Here is a 16,236-nt window from a genome sequence, read left to right as displayed (position 1 = left end):
AAAACTTTAAATGTTTTTATCTTTAAACTCAACCTTTCAAGTCGGTGGACACGATTTCTCGATCTGAATATTGAAATACAATATATTTATTTGAAATAAAATATATCTATGTATGTAGTTAATGAAAGAAGGATTTTTTTATTCTAATTACAAATATTTTTTTTTCGAGCCAATATATGGTGGAAATTTGATCAAAAAAGTGAATTTTGGTTATTTATTTTTTCTTCGTTCATTAACTAGCTTTAGCCATTACTATCGATATATTTTTGATTTATTGATTTTTATTCAACCAATAATTACTTATGGTGTCCACTGCAAGAGCTGTTTTTGTATACATCTTATGAGATGAGATACAAATTACTGAATTTTCGGAATTTGACAATACAAATTTCTCTAAATACTATTTAATAATATCTTTGATATGGTGAATTGTTTAATGAATGATTGCATATATTAAAAAATTAAAAAATAACTTAGCCTCTGAAACCCACCTAACTCCTTAAGCACCTATAAATATCTACTATTCTTTCATATATTTAAACTAACAGCTGAACTTCCATAACTCAAACTTCTATAACTCGAAGTTCTCCAGAACTCGAACTTTTGAATTGGCAATATAAGTCAAATTTCATACAAATTACCCTCCCTAACTCCGAAGTCTCTCTAACTCGAAGTTTTTTTGTGGATTATGGTGATTCAAGTAAGGGAAGTTCAACTGTAGTTTTTTTTTTTTTGTAATGACATCTTTAACATAGCTTTCTTAACAAAAATGAGATGAAGTCGACAAATTCTTGATACAAGCAGGCACAAATCATGACGTCGTGACAAACCTATTTCATGTCGATCCATTACTGGGAAAAACGAAGTTGTATTACTCTTAAACAGTTAGCAGAGGCTCGCAACATATTTTGAAACCGAATATACATTTCATTTTCGGTGATTTTGCTGTGCATTACTGGAAGTTTTGTGTGAGATCTCAATAGAGATTGAGGCTAAAAATGGGAGGAAACAAAAACCATACCGACCGAGACATACAGGTCATCAAAATTAAGACCAATTGGTAATGGGCCTAATCATTGAACCCGTTTTGATCGAAAAATGGTTCGATACGATCGAAAAACTTTACGTCGAAATCATTGAAACCGTATCGAAATTGAAATTTAAGACCACATTGAATTCATTATCGAATCGAAAAAACACATTCCGCGGCTTATAGACGTCGCTAATTATGTAATCTTTGAATCCGCAAAATCGAACATTATGGTCGAAATCTATCCGTTGGTGAGTGAGTTGCGGGAATTTAAAAGAAATAAACCAATTTGGGACCTTCATTTAAGTAACTTTAAGTTCACTCGATGAGGAGTTCAGTTTTAAACTTTTTTAAACGAAGCAAAAAGCGCAGACAATCTAATTTATCGAATGTGTCGCAATTGTCGATAAAGGTCGATGAAACAGTTTTACGTTCTCACTTTGTGGTAAAGCAGTTTATCGATGATTGATCGAAAATCTTTATCGTATCGAAATGGAATTCGTTGCGGATACAATGATTGGGCCCAATGTGTTTAACAATTCGGATACAAGGTGTCAGCAATGTAACAGAAGTCAAAACAAAAATGAAAATATAGGAGAATAAGTGTAATCGTTGATACAGATTGCCATTATACAATAAACATATTGAAGCTTTTGATTTTCATACCAATAATTTATTAAATTTTTCAACAACACGAAATAATGCTTTCGTCACTACATTATAAATACTTATACTCTATTTAATATATAAATTATTTGCTATAATTAACTAATTGAATAATTATAAATAAAATATGTGTTTTGTAGTTGTTTATGTGTGATATATAATAGCTTTTTGGAATACTCGAATATGACACGAAATAAAATGAGAAACTAATGGCAAGATCACAATTAAATTCATGTAATTAAATACTAATTTAATACTAGACTAATGTAATTTTATATAATTTACATTTAAATACAAGTCCATTAATGAAAAAAATCAAACTAATTCCGTAATTTGCTGCGTATCCAGCTGTCATAGTTGGCCACACGCGTGTGAACCGCCGGCCAACCGCTCAGACCGCACTTGTAACCGAACGACACGATGCCCTCCAGCACCCAGGCGTCGTTACGGAAACGCATTAGCGGACCACCGGAATCGCCCTCGCAACTGTCTTCAGCGTAAACGCCACCAGCACACAGCTGATTATCCACCACATTCACCTTGCGTTCGCGATACTTTTGCTGACACTGCGCTAAATCGACCAACGGCACTTGCAATTTCTGTTTCACAGCGCTCTTGGGACTGCGCAGCGTGCGACCCCAACCGGCGACGGTGTACTGTGTGCCGCTGGCAGGTGCCGAACGCTCTTGCGCTACTGCCGATGGCAGGCAAATGGGGCGTATGGAATCGGAGAAGCGTATATCACGATCGAGACGAATCAGTGCGATGTCATTTTCCTTATTCGCCGAGTTATCGCGATATTGTTCGTGTGGTATGGCCTCCTCGATGCCGACACGTATGGCTGAGGGCGCGCATGAGTAACCATTGCAATCGGTTTCCTTTGTGGTGTCATATTCACCCAGGCGTACGGCGGTGCTGTGGGGAGAGAAAATAAGGAGTTAATTGTGAGTTTCATTTTATTTAATTTTGTTTATAGAATTTGAGATGAAGTAAAAATTACTAGAATCTACTATCTAATTTTGTTTCTTGACTTTTTTTTTCGAAAATTGTTTCGAAAATCAATGTGCTAATGTTGGAAATACTTTGATGTATACTTCATTCATCAAGTATATGGAACGCATAGAAACTTTAACCTCGTTATAGTATAACTGCGTTAATTGGTCAATTTGACTACTTGCTAGATTCTAATTAGTTCCATAGAGTTAATTGATTAGTTATAAGTACTATTTATTGGAATGAGTGACTACTCAGCCGAGATGTTAACTATGAAAAGCGTCTTTACTAGTTACTATTTCTAGAAGAGCCAGAGGAAAATCTGAGTCGATTCACTTTCTACTAAAGTGAGTAGCTTATGACTCTTTCAAAAGGTACTAGAAGCGCTGACAGCGACGTTTCGACTGGGTTCTCGGTTATGTGTAGTATTTTTTGTATGAAGAAAGCGTCAGTTTTGATTTTTCAGAGTTACTTTGTATATATTTAAATATCTGGGTCTTTCACCGGAAATACACGTGTCAAATTGAAATGACTTTCAGTTCGTCACTTATTCATGTGAGTTACTAATTTAGTAACGATTAAATGCTTTGCGGTTTTTACGACTTTCAACGTGTGATTGATGGGCATCCGCAATTTTAAATTTAGAAAATTTATGATTGAATATCAATAAAGATGAAATGTCAGTAAGACAGAGGAGGAGTAATCAAACTTAATCTGAATCACATTTTCGAATGAAATCGATTAAATGCATGAAATGTCACTTACAGCGCTCCGATTTTCTTCTCAATAGCACCTTTCACGCAATGCGCCGCCGTCAGCACATAGCGACTATTTATGAGCGAACCCGCACAGCTGGTTGACCGGCCACCGGCACCTGTAATTAAAATAAATTGCAAATTTTTAAATTCTAATATCTTATGTAATTATACAACAAATGCAAATGAGTGAGCACATGCCAGCTTGCAGTTGTCAACTCAATCATTAAATCAAATTATACATAAGTTAGTTAGTAAGATTGTCACTTACGTCGATTGTACTCGAGCAACACCATCCATGGGAATTCATAGAGCTCTGCATCTGTGCCACTGTAGATCTTGTTCGATATTGTCACACCGCCACAGGTGGGCAGGCGCGGCAGCACGGCCGCTGCAGATGTTTGCACACCAGTTGTCAGATCTCGTGTCTGTTTGTTGCGACCGCCGTCAACGCCGATGCTGTTAAAGTCACGCCCACCACCAACTTGATTTAAGTGCTGCCCCCTCTGTTGCTGCTGCTGCTGCTGTCGCCCACCACCGAAGCCGGCGGGAAACAGCACAGTGCTCGGCTGTCGGTTGTAGTCGTCGTAAGTATTGCGCGTGTAACCGGTATCCCCCGTGCAGCACACATACGGACCGTTACCATAGCCGCCGGTGCATTCGGAAGCGCGCAGAAATTCCGTATCGAGCGGTTGGATTGTGCCGCGTTGCAATACGGACAACAAGGTCTGACAATCATAGATGGAGACGCATGCGCCGGGACGTTGATTGGGATTAAAGCAGCGGCGCGCTGAAAATGTAAAGATATAACGGAAAGAAGATCGTTAAAGAAGAGTGGTTAAAAGACTCATGTTGTTGTACATATGTAAATATCTAAAGGAGAAGCAGAAAAAATAACCGCTAGCGCTTTCGGTGGTTTTGTGGATGGCACATCATTTATATCAATATGTAGCTGGGGATTCACCTTGACCACACTCACTCTCTGTTTTCTGCAAACTCGCTACGGTCTGGCTTCTGTGGTTTTTTATTTTTTAATTTTTTTATTCTTTATTTTTTTATCTTTTTGTTTTTCGTATTTTTTTTAATTCTCCGCGCCTCCAATAACATTCACCGCTTGTGCATTTGGTCTAATTGAACATTTTTGCGGTTAACCAATATTGTCATTTTACACATTTATTCTTTCGTTTATGTTTTTTTCGAATTTCATAACATTTGCGGTTGCGCGTAGCGACTAATGAAAGGTTCTTTACATTCGGCGCCGGGCGTCGCTTTGACATGTGTGTCAAATTTGCATAAATTAGCTAGTCAACCAACTCAGCGTTTATATTAAATATTTATACAATGATAATAATTTATATGGTTGTAAATATGTATGTTTTTTCGAGTGTCTATTTGTCATTACAAGCGCCATTATCATTTTTTTGTATGTCAAAGTCAAAGGATGCTTCAAAATTTTTATGAGCCTTTTTTTAGAGAAATCCCTTTCATATGCAAATGTGTCACTTATCAAAACAGGTTAACATTTTAAAAATAGAAATTGTCAACAAAAGGGGGATTGTCACTTATCGAAACAGGTTATCAAATAAAATTTAGAAATTATCAATAAAAGGGGATTTTCATTGCAAATCTATCATGTCTTTTTGCTTGAAATTGTGATTTTTATTAGTTATTAGGCGATTTAGAGGTATAAAGATACCATATAAATATATAATATATATTTTATAGAAATCATTAATACATAAGTTTAGATCTAAAAAGCTTGGAACACTGTGTCGAAGGAAAATGTACCTGCAAAGTTATGTACAAGGGACTCAACTTTAACTGAACTCAACTTTATCAAGACCACAGTATGGTTCTGAGAGAACATGATAGTGTAAGGCAATTCCCGTTAATTGCATAATAGTTTCACAATGAAGGCTTAACTGCGTTCTCATACATCCACTATACCCATCTATTTTATTGCATGATTTTTGAGTATATCCGATTTTTTTCATATTTAAAAGTTGCCCTATGTAATACTTTATGGTGAAATTATCACGCATGTAATGAGCGTCTATATTTCAGTTGAATTTTGAGGTTAAGTAGCGGATTAAAACACATTTCAAACTACCACACTACATATTTTCTCAAGAGCTTCTTAACTGTAAGATCATATCAAATATTAGTCACTTAGCATTTTCATAGAATATATCATTATTTTTACTTAACTTGCGAAATAAGAAATATTTCTTCAAAATTCAGAAAATTCGAAATACGGCGCAGATGTGAAATTCGAAATTCATTTCAAATATAATATAATGTAGTAATGAATTAAAAAAAAAAAACCAAAAAAAATTTTTTAAGAGTGCTGCCAGCTGTCTAAAATGTTACTGAAATAAATTCGGTATTGAGACCTTAACTTATTATTACAATAAAGATATTAAAGTAATTTCAATTTTATACATGTGAATATGTTTTTCAACAGGGTTGCTAACTATTTAAAATTTTGTATTCTAATGAAATGTTGAAAATTTGAAATAAAAGAATATAAACTACAAATCGAACAAGTTGAAGATAAATTTCATCCGAAAACCTTTTTAACATTAAGGTTGCCTCCTTATAGCGTTTTCAGACAGGAGCTAATTGATCAATTAACCGGCATCTGCCCGATTAAAACGCTTATTAAGATCGATTTACCATACAAAATAAAATCTTTTCAATTGAATTTTAATCGTCTTGAAAATCAAATGCAACTCTGCGACAAAGACGTACGATATACGGTCTTTGTCTACGATTGGCTGAATTTTTTTATTAAAAATGCTACGGTAGATGTCGCTGCTAAAAATAGCAATCAGCTGATGACACTTACTCATGCTTCTCATGAAAAGCAAAACCAAAAATGTATAACAGCTGATCGGTTATCGAGTAGCCGGCAGTGTAAAAGGCAAAAGAGGATTTCTCAATAAAAATTTTAATTGATCAATTAATTTGGCTGTCTAAAAACGCTATTAAATATACAAATTTTTAAAAGCTTTTTGAAAAAGAGTGCTGTTCTTAATAAATTCTATGAACTGGCATCCAAAATAAGTTTCACTTTAGGTTATAATTTGTTCATATTATCGTGTGTTGACGCTTCTAAAGTGGTTTCTAATCTAAGTTTAAATTCCTTTCAACATAAATACTAAAATTAAATCAAGGCAACACAACAAAGAATTTCATAATAATAAATCAATCAGAAAAGATGCTAATCAATATTCATTGTGGTTGCAACCGCACCCACTTTCTAAATGAGATTTAGCGGTTAAAAATTTTAATTTTATGGTAATTGTTTAGTGAAATATAAAACAGATACATATATATATATATATGTATATTCCCAGGTGGGTACTCCATTAAACTGTCTTATGCAAATGCGTCATATTTGCATGCTAGCACATTTGCTACTCCATTTCTGTATGAGGGTGTGTGCAGCGTGTTGACTACGTCACGCAACGCAACCAACACTCAGCCGACAATTAAATAGTACCTCAGCTGAATAAGAAAAAGTCCTACACATGTAAGCATGCTGCTAACTGCCGCCGCGACCAACAAAAGAATATAATTCACATTTGTTTTTTTTTTGTAATTGAAATGCGGATAATCACATGCAAAAATCGAAAAAAACCACACACAGTTCCGCATCTTTTGTTCCAACATTAGTAAAAACTTAAAAACATAATAGTATCTTCATATGTATGTTTGTATGTATTTGCGGTGTTTTAGTTTGTCTGCTTGCGGTCTACGTGTGGCTCGGCACACACACATACACACACACAAATATACAAAAAAAATGATAAAAATGTCTTTTATAAACAATAAATGCCAATTAAAAGCAAACATTATTTTAACGTGTGCTTACATGCCATTACATACAAACACACATACACATGTAGATATGGCATCTCTATGAAGTGCTAAAATTGCTAACACTTTTATGTGTGCCACTTTATGGTCTTCCGACTAAAGATATGTATGTGTTTATGTATGGCATATTGGTTTATTAAGCGTTTGGCTTATGCTGGAGGTCATTTGTGTAGATTACTAGCGCGAAGCAGTGAAGAGTTCATATACACTTAATCAGGTCTTTGTGGATAAAAGAATATTTATATTTAGAAAAGTTCTTTGTGTAACCAGTAACGTTGACAGTATAATTTACAATATGGAATAATTTTTTTTATAAATATTATTAATTGCATTAAATATTGTTGTTTATTATATTTTTTATATTGGGTTGCCAATTTGAATATATAAATTTATTTTTTTTTTTGGGAAAAATTAAATTTAAATAATAATATTTAAATAAATAATTTGAAAGGCTTGAGTAGAAGAGGGTTGCCACCTTTATTAAATTTCCAAATATTTAAGACTTAATAAATATTTCGAAAAATTTATATATGTATGACCTGAGTGCTTATTAAGAAAATAATTAGAAAAAATTTCTGGCGTTGCCATCCGATTTCAATAATTAAAAAAATTCAAAATTTGTTTTTATTGAAGAAGTGCTTGTCGAGTATGAAATTGATCAAAAAAATAAAAACAAAATTACTTGAAATCCTTTTGCATTAATACTGTAGCAAATAATCAATATTTTAATTAGATTTTTTTGTAAGAATCAGAACATCGATTAATTTTGCATGATACGATTTTCTTTACATACACTCTTCATAAAGAAAATATATAAAAAAATAGTAAATTCCAACATTCTAAAATGTTTACATAAATTATTTTTTAAATTTAATTTTTTTGTAATTTATCATAATTTTTTTTTAAATATTTTTAAGTAAAAATTTATTCCACGATTTTTATTCATTCATATAATGTTTTTATTGAAAATTTCATTTTGTAAACATAGTAATGCTCAAGTTTGTAAATATTTTTACGTATTTTTTTTTTATTTTTAATCAAAAAATTTAAATTATTAATTTTTAATTTTTTTTTTTGTATTTTTTAATGAAAATATTTAATTTATTTTTGTTTGTAATTTTTAATGAAAAAAAAATTAAATAAATTTTTTTGTAATTTTTAATGAAAAAAATTAACATTCTAATTAGTTAATGTAATTAAAAAAATTAAATTAATTATTTTTTTGTAATTTTTATTGAAAAAAATTAACATTCTAATTAATTAATGTAATTAAAAAAATTAAATTAACTTTTTTTTGTAATTTTTTATGAAAAAAATAATATTATAATTAAAAAAATTAAATTAATTTTTGTTTGTAATTTTCAATTAAAAATTTAAATTTTTGGAAAAAAACACTTTTAATAATTTTTTTTACATTTTTACTTTTAACTGTTTTTTGTAATTCTTAATAAAAAATTTTAGTTTTTAAGTGTTTAATAAAATAATTTTAAATTAATTTATAAATATTTTTGTTTTAAACAATTTTTTTTTTTAATGTTTTCTCTTTCGGAAGAGAGATACATGCGTAAATTTGATTATCTACAAAGTAATTAATTCCGTTAAGAAAAATTTTTGAAGTAATACTAATTCTTAAACAAAAGCCGTTATTTCACAATATCTCGAAAACGTCTCATAAATCAAAAAAATATGCTGCCGTATTCTACATGGGAACTCAATGATTTGCTTTTTTGCTTTTCAATTGTTTATTTCTGTTTTATTGTTTTTGTCATAATTTATTATAATTCACCACTTAATACTTACTTTGCGTTTCGAAGTATTGTGCAAACACCACATTTGTGAAAAGTGCGCTTATAACGGTGATAAAAATTACGCGCAACATTTTTCAGGTTTCAGGTTTCAATTTTGAAATTTTAATTTTCAAGTTTATGCTTTTGTGATCAATTTTTTTGTATTTTTCTAGCGCTAAATGTGTATGAATATTTTGTTTTTAAATTATACTGCTGCTCAAAACACGATTTTAGCTTTTGCTCAAATACACTAACACACACACACTCACTAACTGAAAGTTAGTTATTCAATTATTCGCACACCTTCGTCTTCTTCGTTATTGATTTGATACGTTCATGCGAAGCGTATTGGAGCACAACTGAAATCTCAGCTGGACTAGTGGTCAACTTTTATACTTGGCGAGGGCAGCAGTCGAGATGTTCAAAGAATCTGAACTGGTAATGGAAACAGTGGCAGTGAATTTCATGAATGAGTTGACTGAGTGACTAAATTGAGTGGTTTAACACGCACGCAAGCAGTGGTTAGTTGTTGCGGTGTTACACTGAATATACAAATGTGTTGTTGTTGCTGCTGCGGTGATTTGTAAATGATTTGTGAAATATTCTAATTGCTTTTTGGTGATTATGAGTAAGAATAGTTCATGTGAAGCGTTAACTTAGTGAAGAAAGGCGAAAGTATATATTTTTTATTGAATTGTTGTTGTTGGCATTTGCATTTTCTTTTTGTGGAGTGATAAGCCGATGTACGTCAATTAATTGCATTTCAACTATAGATAAGCGTTACAAATGTAACGTAATAGGTTATATACTATATGTATATATTACTCAATAAGTCCGCTAAAAGTTATGCGGCTGATTCACACGCTTGCGTTAAATACTTGCATTCTCAATCAATGCAATATGCATTCTTCTCATAATTTTCTTTTATTTTTGAATGATTTGTTTACTCATTCAACATTTACAACTTTCGCACAGTGTGCTTTTTCAAAACCCTCTAGCTCTAAACTTGTTTACTCATTAATAGCTGATAAATAATAGAAGCTGCTCAGCAAACGTGTTCGATTTGCATACAAACTTACTAAAGGGTGATTTTTTAAGAGCTTGATAACTTTTAAAAAAAAAAAAACGCAAAATCTCATCGGTTCTTTATTTGAAACGTTAGATTGGTTCATGACATTTACTTTTTGAAGATAATTTCATTTAAATGTTGACCGCGGCTGCGTCTTAGGTGGTCCATTCGGAAAGTCCAATTTTGGGCAACTTTTTCGAGCATTTCGGCCGGAATAGCCCGAATTTCTTCGGAAATGTTGTCTTCCAAAGCTGGAATAGTTGCTGGCTTATTTCTGTAGACTTTAGACTTGACGTAGCCCCACAAAAAATAGTCTAAAGGCGTTAAATCGCATGATCTTGGTGGCCAACTTACGGGTCCATTTCTTGAGATGAATTGTTCTCCGAAGTTTTCCCTCAAAATGGCCATAGAATCGCGAGCTGTGTGGCATGTAGCGCCATCTTGTTGAAACCACATGTCAACCAAGTTCAGTTCTTCCATTTTTGGCAACAAAAAGTTTGTTAGCATCGAACGATAGCGATCGCCATTCACCGTAACGTTGCGTCCAACAGCATCTTTGAAAAAATACGGTCCAATGATTCCACCAGCGTACAAACCACACCAAACAGTGCATTTTTCGGGATGCATGGGCAGTTCTTGAACGGCTTCTGGTTGCTCTTCACCCCAAATGCGGCAATTTTGCTTATTTACGTAGCCATTCAACCAGAAATGAGCCTCATCGCTGAACAAAATTTGTCGATAAAAAAGCGGATTTTCTGCCAACTTTTCTAGGGCCCATTCACTGAAAATTCGACGTTGTGGCAGATCGTTCGGCTTCAGTTCTTGCACGAGCTGTATTTTATACGGTTTTACACCAAGATCTTTGCGTAAAATCTTCCATGTGGTCGAATAACACAAACCCAATTGCTGCGAACGGCGACGAATCGACATTTCACGGTCTTCAGCCACACTCTCAGAAACAGACGCAATATTCTCTTCTGTACGCACTGTACGCATTCGTGTGGTTGGTTTAATGTCCAATAAAGTAAACTGAGTGCGAAACTTGGTCACAATCGCATTAATTGTTTGCTCACTTGGTCGATTATGTAGACCATAAATCGGACGTAAAGCGCGAAACACATTTCGAACCGAACACTGATTTTGGTAATAAAATTCAATGATTTGCAAGCGTTGCTCGTTAGTAAGTCTATTCATGATGAAATGTCAAAGCATACTGAGCATCTTTCTCTTTGACACCATGTCTGAAATCCCACGTGATCTGTCAAATACTAATGCATGAAAATCCTAACCTCAAAAAAATCACCCGTTACGATATGAGTGAGTTGAGTCTATATACTCGTATGCAAATTACCTTTCTATAAGCACACATCTCGTAAAGAACATCTTTAAATGAATATAATTTGCTACTGAAGCATCTATTTTGCCGTTAAACGTAACGCGTTTGTTACTCAAATCTTCTGCTTTTCGGGTACTTTACTCCCGTTGTTACGCGCAGTTGTGAATTTGGAATTTTTCGCATGAAAACCAAGACACTACTCATTCTAATTATCGTCTTACTCACACACCTGATTTGTGATTTGTGGTTTGTGGCGCTACGCCAAAAAGATTATACTTATCTGCGTATTTATAGACGAGGGAAGTTCTTGAAGTCAGTGATCATGCGTATAAGTCACGTGGTAGTAACATAGATGGTGCTGCTGGTAGTATTTAGCAAAACTTAGTGCTTAATAGGGTGTCATTAGGTATAAATAAATATTGAATTTTTTTTTCGAAAATTGTAAAAAATCAAAATTGTGAGACTTTCAATTCTAGCTTCTTCTAATCACTTCACAGCGTTCACAAACCATCTAAATCAAAGTGTAATGCAAAATCTTTATATATGTCCATATAGCAGGTCACATACACTGAACCTGAGACGATTCTCTCGAAAAAAAAACTTACTTCGTTTTTTTTCTAATTTGGAGAGTGACGAATAGAACAAACAGCAGGGTAAATCACGAGGATCACTACTTTTTAAAGAAAAAAAACAGAAAATTTAAATTTATTGGGGAATGTTTATTATCATTCGAAAGAACATTCTTTGGCATTTATTTAATAAAGATTATCTCTTTCAAATATTGGTCCCGGCTACGTCTCAGATAGTCCATCCGTTGAGTACAATTTTCGGACCGGCCTAAAATGTGAAATTATCTACTCATTGAAGTGTTCTCTCAATACATCCATTGATTGATGCGATGTGTGGGAAGAGGTGCCGTCTTGTTGAAACCAAATGTCACCGAGATCACGAGCTTCAATTTTGGGTATCAAATAGTCGGTTATCATCGCTTATACCGGCATCATTTTTTGAAGAAAGATTGTTCCACGTTGATTTTTCTGGAAGAAATGCTGCTCTTAAATCTCTTCAGGTTGCTCTTCGTCCAAAATGCGGCTCGTTCGGTTTTGCTCGTTTATATACTCATTAAGCCAGAAAGGGCCCCAATCGCTGAACAGAATTTGGCCCATAACTGAAGTTTCCAAGAGCCCATAGAGCAATGCGATGTCACTTGGGATGGACGAGTCTTTCCATGATGAAATGCCAAACAATACTGAACAAAAATATCATGACAGCTTGACTTGACTCACGTGTGATCTGTCAAAAAAAGGCTATTCACAAAAGTATATCTACCCGATATAAGACCGGTCACACCCTGAACCAGTGATGATTCTTTTGAAATAAAGTCTCACTTGGACTCGTGGTAAGTTGGAGAGTGGTGAATCGAACAAACAACAACAAAAGGCTAATCAAAAAAGTGTATCTACTGGGATCACCCGGTATAAGACCGGTCACACCATGAACCAGTGAGGATTCCTTTGAAATAAAGGCTTACTTGAACTCGTCGAAATTTGGAGAGTGATGAATCGAACAAACAACAACAAAAGGGTATAAAAAAAAAAGTGTATCTAGTGGGATCACCCGATATAAGACCGGTCACACCCTGAACCAGTGATGAAATAAAGTCTTTGAAATAAAGTCTCACTTCGACTCGTGGTAAGTTGGAGAGTGGCGAATCGAACAAACAACTGATTGAATTAAATATATTAGAATGAGGTTACACCACTAGAGTAAATTATTCTCATATCCTTTTGTTTTGAATTCATTTGGATAATTTTTAGTTTTTGCTTTTTCACTCTATAAGCTCTCATATCACAAATATATAGACTCAAAAGCAAGTAATAATGAAAAATTCCGCGCTACTCGTCGCTAAATTAACTTTAATTCAAAAAAACTGCCTGAACCACCAAGCTGCCCTCGTAAATAAATAGCCAATTTAAGCTCCATTAGACCATTAGAAATTGTGGTAAATAAAAGCAATTTCGATGTACTTTTCCTATAAAAAGGTGTTTTGGGAATCCGTATTATATATCTAACATATAATTTAGGCAAATTAGATTTTTCCCATTGTTTTACACAGTTTCACAACAATTCGTCATCAAGTAAAGAAATTATAACGAAAAACTACATTTAATACATATATATACAATTATAAAAGACCGTCTCTACAAAAAAATCTTGAGAAATGTATTTCACATGGATGAGTCAATTTAGATCCACCTTTTTGTATATATGTATCGTTACATATTTCTTATCAACATTTTTTTTTTCAGCTACGCATATTGTCAAACGTAGAACCGAAGTGGCAACACCGTTTCACTTACATAAAAAATTAATAATTAATACTGAATTGTTTTGTCTATATTAGAAATTCAATTATGCGCATGATTTCTTCAAAACTTGTTGTTGTTTAAAGTCTCTCTATTTTAATTATACCTCACTCTTCATCTAATGTAACGCTCTAAATTGTGTTGTTGTCAGCTCAATCAAACGCTATAAATATGTGTCTCTCTCACATAATTTCCCAGTAACTGTTATACATAATGTGCAATTGTTTAAAAATACCTAAATTGAACACATTTGTAGATTGCTCTACATTTAGTGCAACAACAACAACAGCAATAACATAATTTGTATTTGTACTGCTCTGGATTGTCACCCAATCTAGGGAAATACCTGCAAATACGTTTTCCGTTTCCGTTAGTGTATTAGTCACACATTCTAACCGTGCTAAGTTTCCAATTACACTCCGCCACTCTCCTTATTATGCTGTCCAGCAAGTTTTTTTTTGTAGTTTTATTGTAGTTTAATGACGCCACAAGTGCTACTTGCTGCGTTTGATTTGACATTGTCTTATTATTAAAGTTATTGAACTTGAGTTGAAGTTGTATAACGGCTGTTTTAATAATTTACACTTAATATACAGTAGTTGTGGTTTAGTCTTTTGTGGAATTCTGCAGACAGAAGCCATTGACATGAAACCGCATGAATAATAGTAAAATTTCAAAAAAAAAAAAATATATATCTAAATTTAATGTTTTCAGAAAATTATGGAATATTGCTGCGAATAGATCAAGTGTCTTGACGTTTTACTCGCAAAAAGCTGCTGAAAGTCAAATTTAAGGTATTGAAAGCAATTATATCAGTATAACCATATACCATATGCTAGAAATCACCTGACAAATTCCAACCAAATTTTGCACATAATATTTCCTCGATATTTTAATATTAAGGAAATACAAGTTGGCGATATCGGTTGCCAATCACACCTATGTACTTCCCCTATAACACAATTGTATAATTCATCTGATCCTTTCACTTTAAACTATATAAATTAAGTATCAACGAAGATATCGGAACAAAACTTTTGGAAATTACTTTATTAGTGATCTGGCTCGCCCATTTTATCGTTGAAATCGGTCAATAACTTTCCAAGCCCCCATATACCCAGAATGAACTTCAGTGCCTAGTACTGACTTATTAACGAAAATAACGGTAAACTACCGAGATAACTTAATGAAATTCAGAGAAGGTTCTCTACTGGTAATATTGTGACCTGTTGTCAAAATTTGATAAATGGAATCATTATTTCCCCTAGCTCCCATATACCTAATTTCAATCTTCCGATGGACTTAGATTAGATTACGATTTGAGAATCGTACTCTCCTATTATCACAATCTACCATCTAATTCCGTCGCGTTAAGAAAGCTTAACAGTGTTTCGCGAGACTATCTCTTTGGCGATACAGAACCCTCATTACCAGACTCCTCTTCATCAGGATCGCCGGACAGTGAAAGAGTAAATGCTCAGGTATCTCTGTTACTAGATCACAGAATCGGCACTGATCCGACGAGTAGATTCCTAGGCCATTGGAGTGGCGACGCTCTGCAAATGCAGCCATCAACTTTTTCCAGTAGGCTTTGTACCGTATATGTATGTATATCTCTTAATATGTTAGACATCTTAGCAAAATTAAGTGAATGTGTAATCTTGGATACATTGTAACTTGGTGGTGAAAATGGCTTGAATAAGTTCCGGAATTTCCCCAATTTTTGTTAATCTAGTGGAATTGTTATTCATATTGTATGTTATCTTAATACAATTTCGTGGAAGCCGATCCGCTTCTAGCGCCAATATAGTGTTGAAACGATCTTGACAAGTTTATTTTGAATTTAAGCCTTGTGAAATCTCTTTTGTTTAATAAAATGCGTATTCTTTCATGATGTTGAACCTTTTAAAAATATTTACCGATTCTGACACCTCGGGTTTGAATCTATTGGTTGATACAACTTTAAACAAAAACAAGGAAAAACGTTAACTTCGGCTGTACCGAAGCTAATATACCCTTCACAGGTGCATTTCCTTTAGTTACTATGTGTTTAAGCAAATCTAAAGACGTAAGAAAAAGTAAGTAGAAAAAAAAGAAAACATTTTACTAATTCTTTTTAGCCGGGTTGTTTGCTAGAAACATTAAGGTTATAGAGTTAACCGATCTGAACAATTTCTTCGGAGATTATATTATTACCTTAAGCAATAATCCATGCCAAATTTCGTGAAGATACCACGTCAAATGCGAAAATTTTCCATACAAGCCCTTGATTCCGATCGTTCAGTTTGTATGGCAGCTATATGATATAGTGGTCCGATATCGGCAGTTCCGACAAATGAGCAGCTTCTTGAA

At 33.5% G+C, this 16,236-nt stretch overlaps 1 protein-coding gene across 1 annotated transcript; it reads right to left on the bottom strand.

Moving 5' to 3' along the window:
• Positions 1 to 1,814: 1,814 nt before the first annotated feature.
• Positions 1,815 to 9,462, bottom strand: LOC128924165 (serine protease 7). The gene is made up of 4 exons (XM_054236138.1): positions 9,127 to 9,462; positions 3,716 to 4,234; positions 3,455 to 3,563; positions 1,815 to 2,611 (listed from the first exon to the last, which is right to left on the bottom strand). Exons 1-4 carry the CDS (start codon positions 9,203 to 9,205, stop codon positions 2,017 to 2,019), a joined length of 1,302 nt encoding a protein of 433 aa, XP_054092113.1. The 5' UTR covers positions 9,206 to 9,462; the 3' UTR covers positions 1,815 to 2,016.
• Between the last annotated feature and the right edge of the window lie 6,774 nt (positions 9,463 to 16,236).

Source organism: Zeugodacus cucurbitae, chromosome 2 (genome assembly GCF_028554725.1).
Source record: "Zeugodacus cucurbitae isolate PBARC_wt_2022May chromosome 2, idZeuCucr1.2, whole genome shotgun sequence".
Classification (NCBI taxonomy): domain Eukaryota; kingdom Metazoa; phylum Arthropoda; class Insecta; order Diptera; family Tephritidae; genus Zeugodacus; species Zeugodacus cucurbitae.
This window is presented reverse-complemented; position numbering and strand designations above follow the sequence as displayed.

Excerpts from the sequence above, each read along its gene's own strand:
- LOC128924165 (XM_054236138.1), bottom strand. The coding sequence starts at position 9,205 with ATGTTGCGCGTAATTTTTATCACCGTTATAAGCGCACTTTTCACAAAT. Across the intron at positions 4,235-9,126 it reads ACAATACTTCGAAACGCAAA|CGCGCCGCTGCTTTAATCCC; the intron begins GTAAGTATTAAG and ends TTACATTTTCAG. Across the intron at positions 2,612-3,454 it reads GAGAAGAAAATCGGAGCGCT|CACCGCCGTACGCCTGGGTG; the intron begins GTAAGTGACATT and ends CTCTCCCCACAG.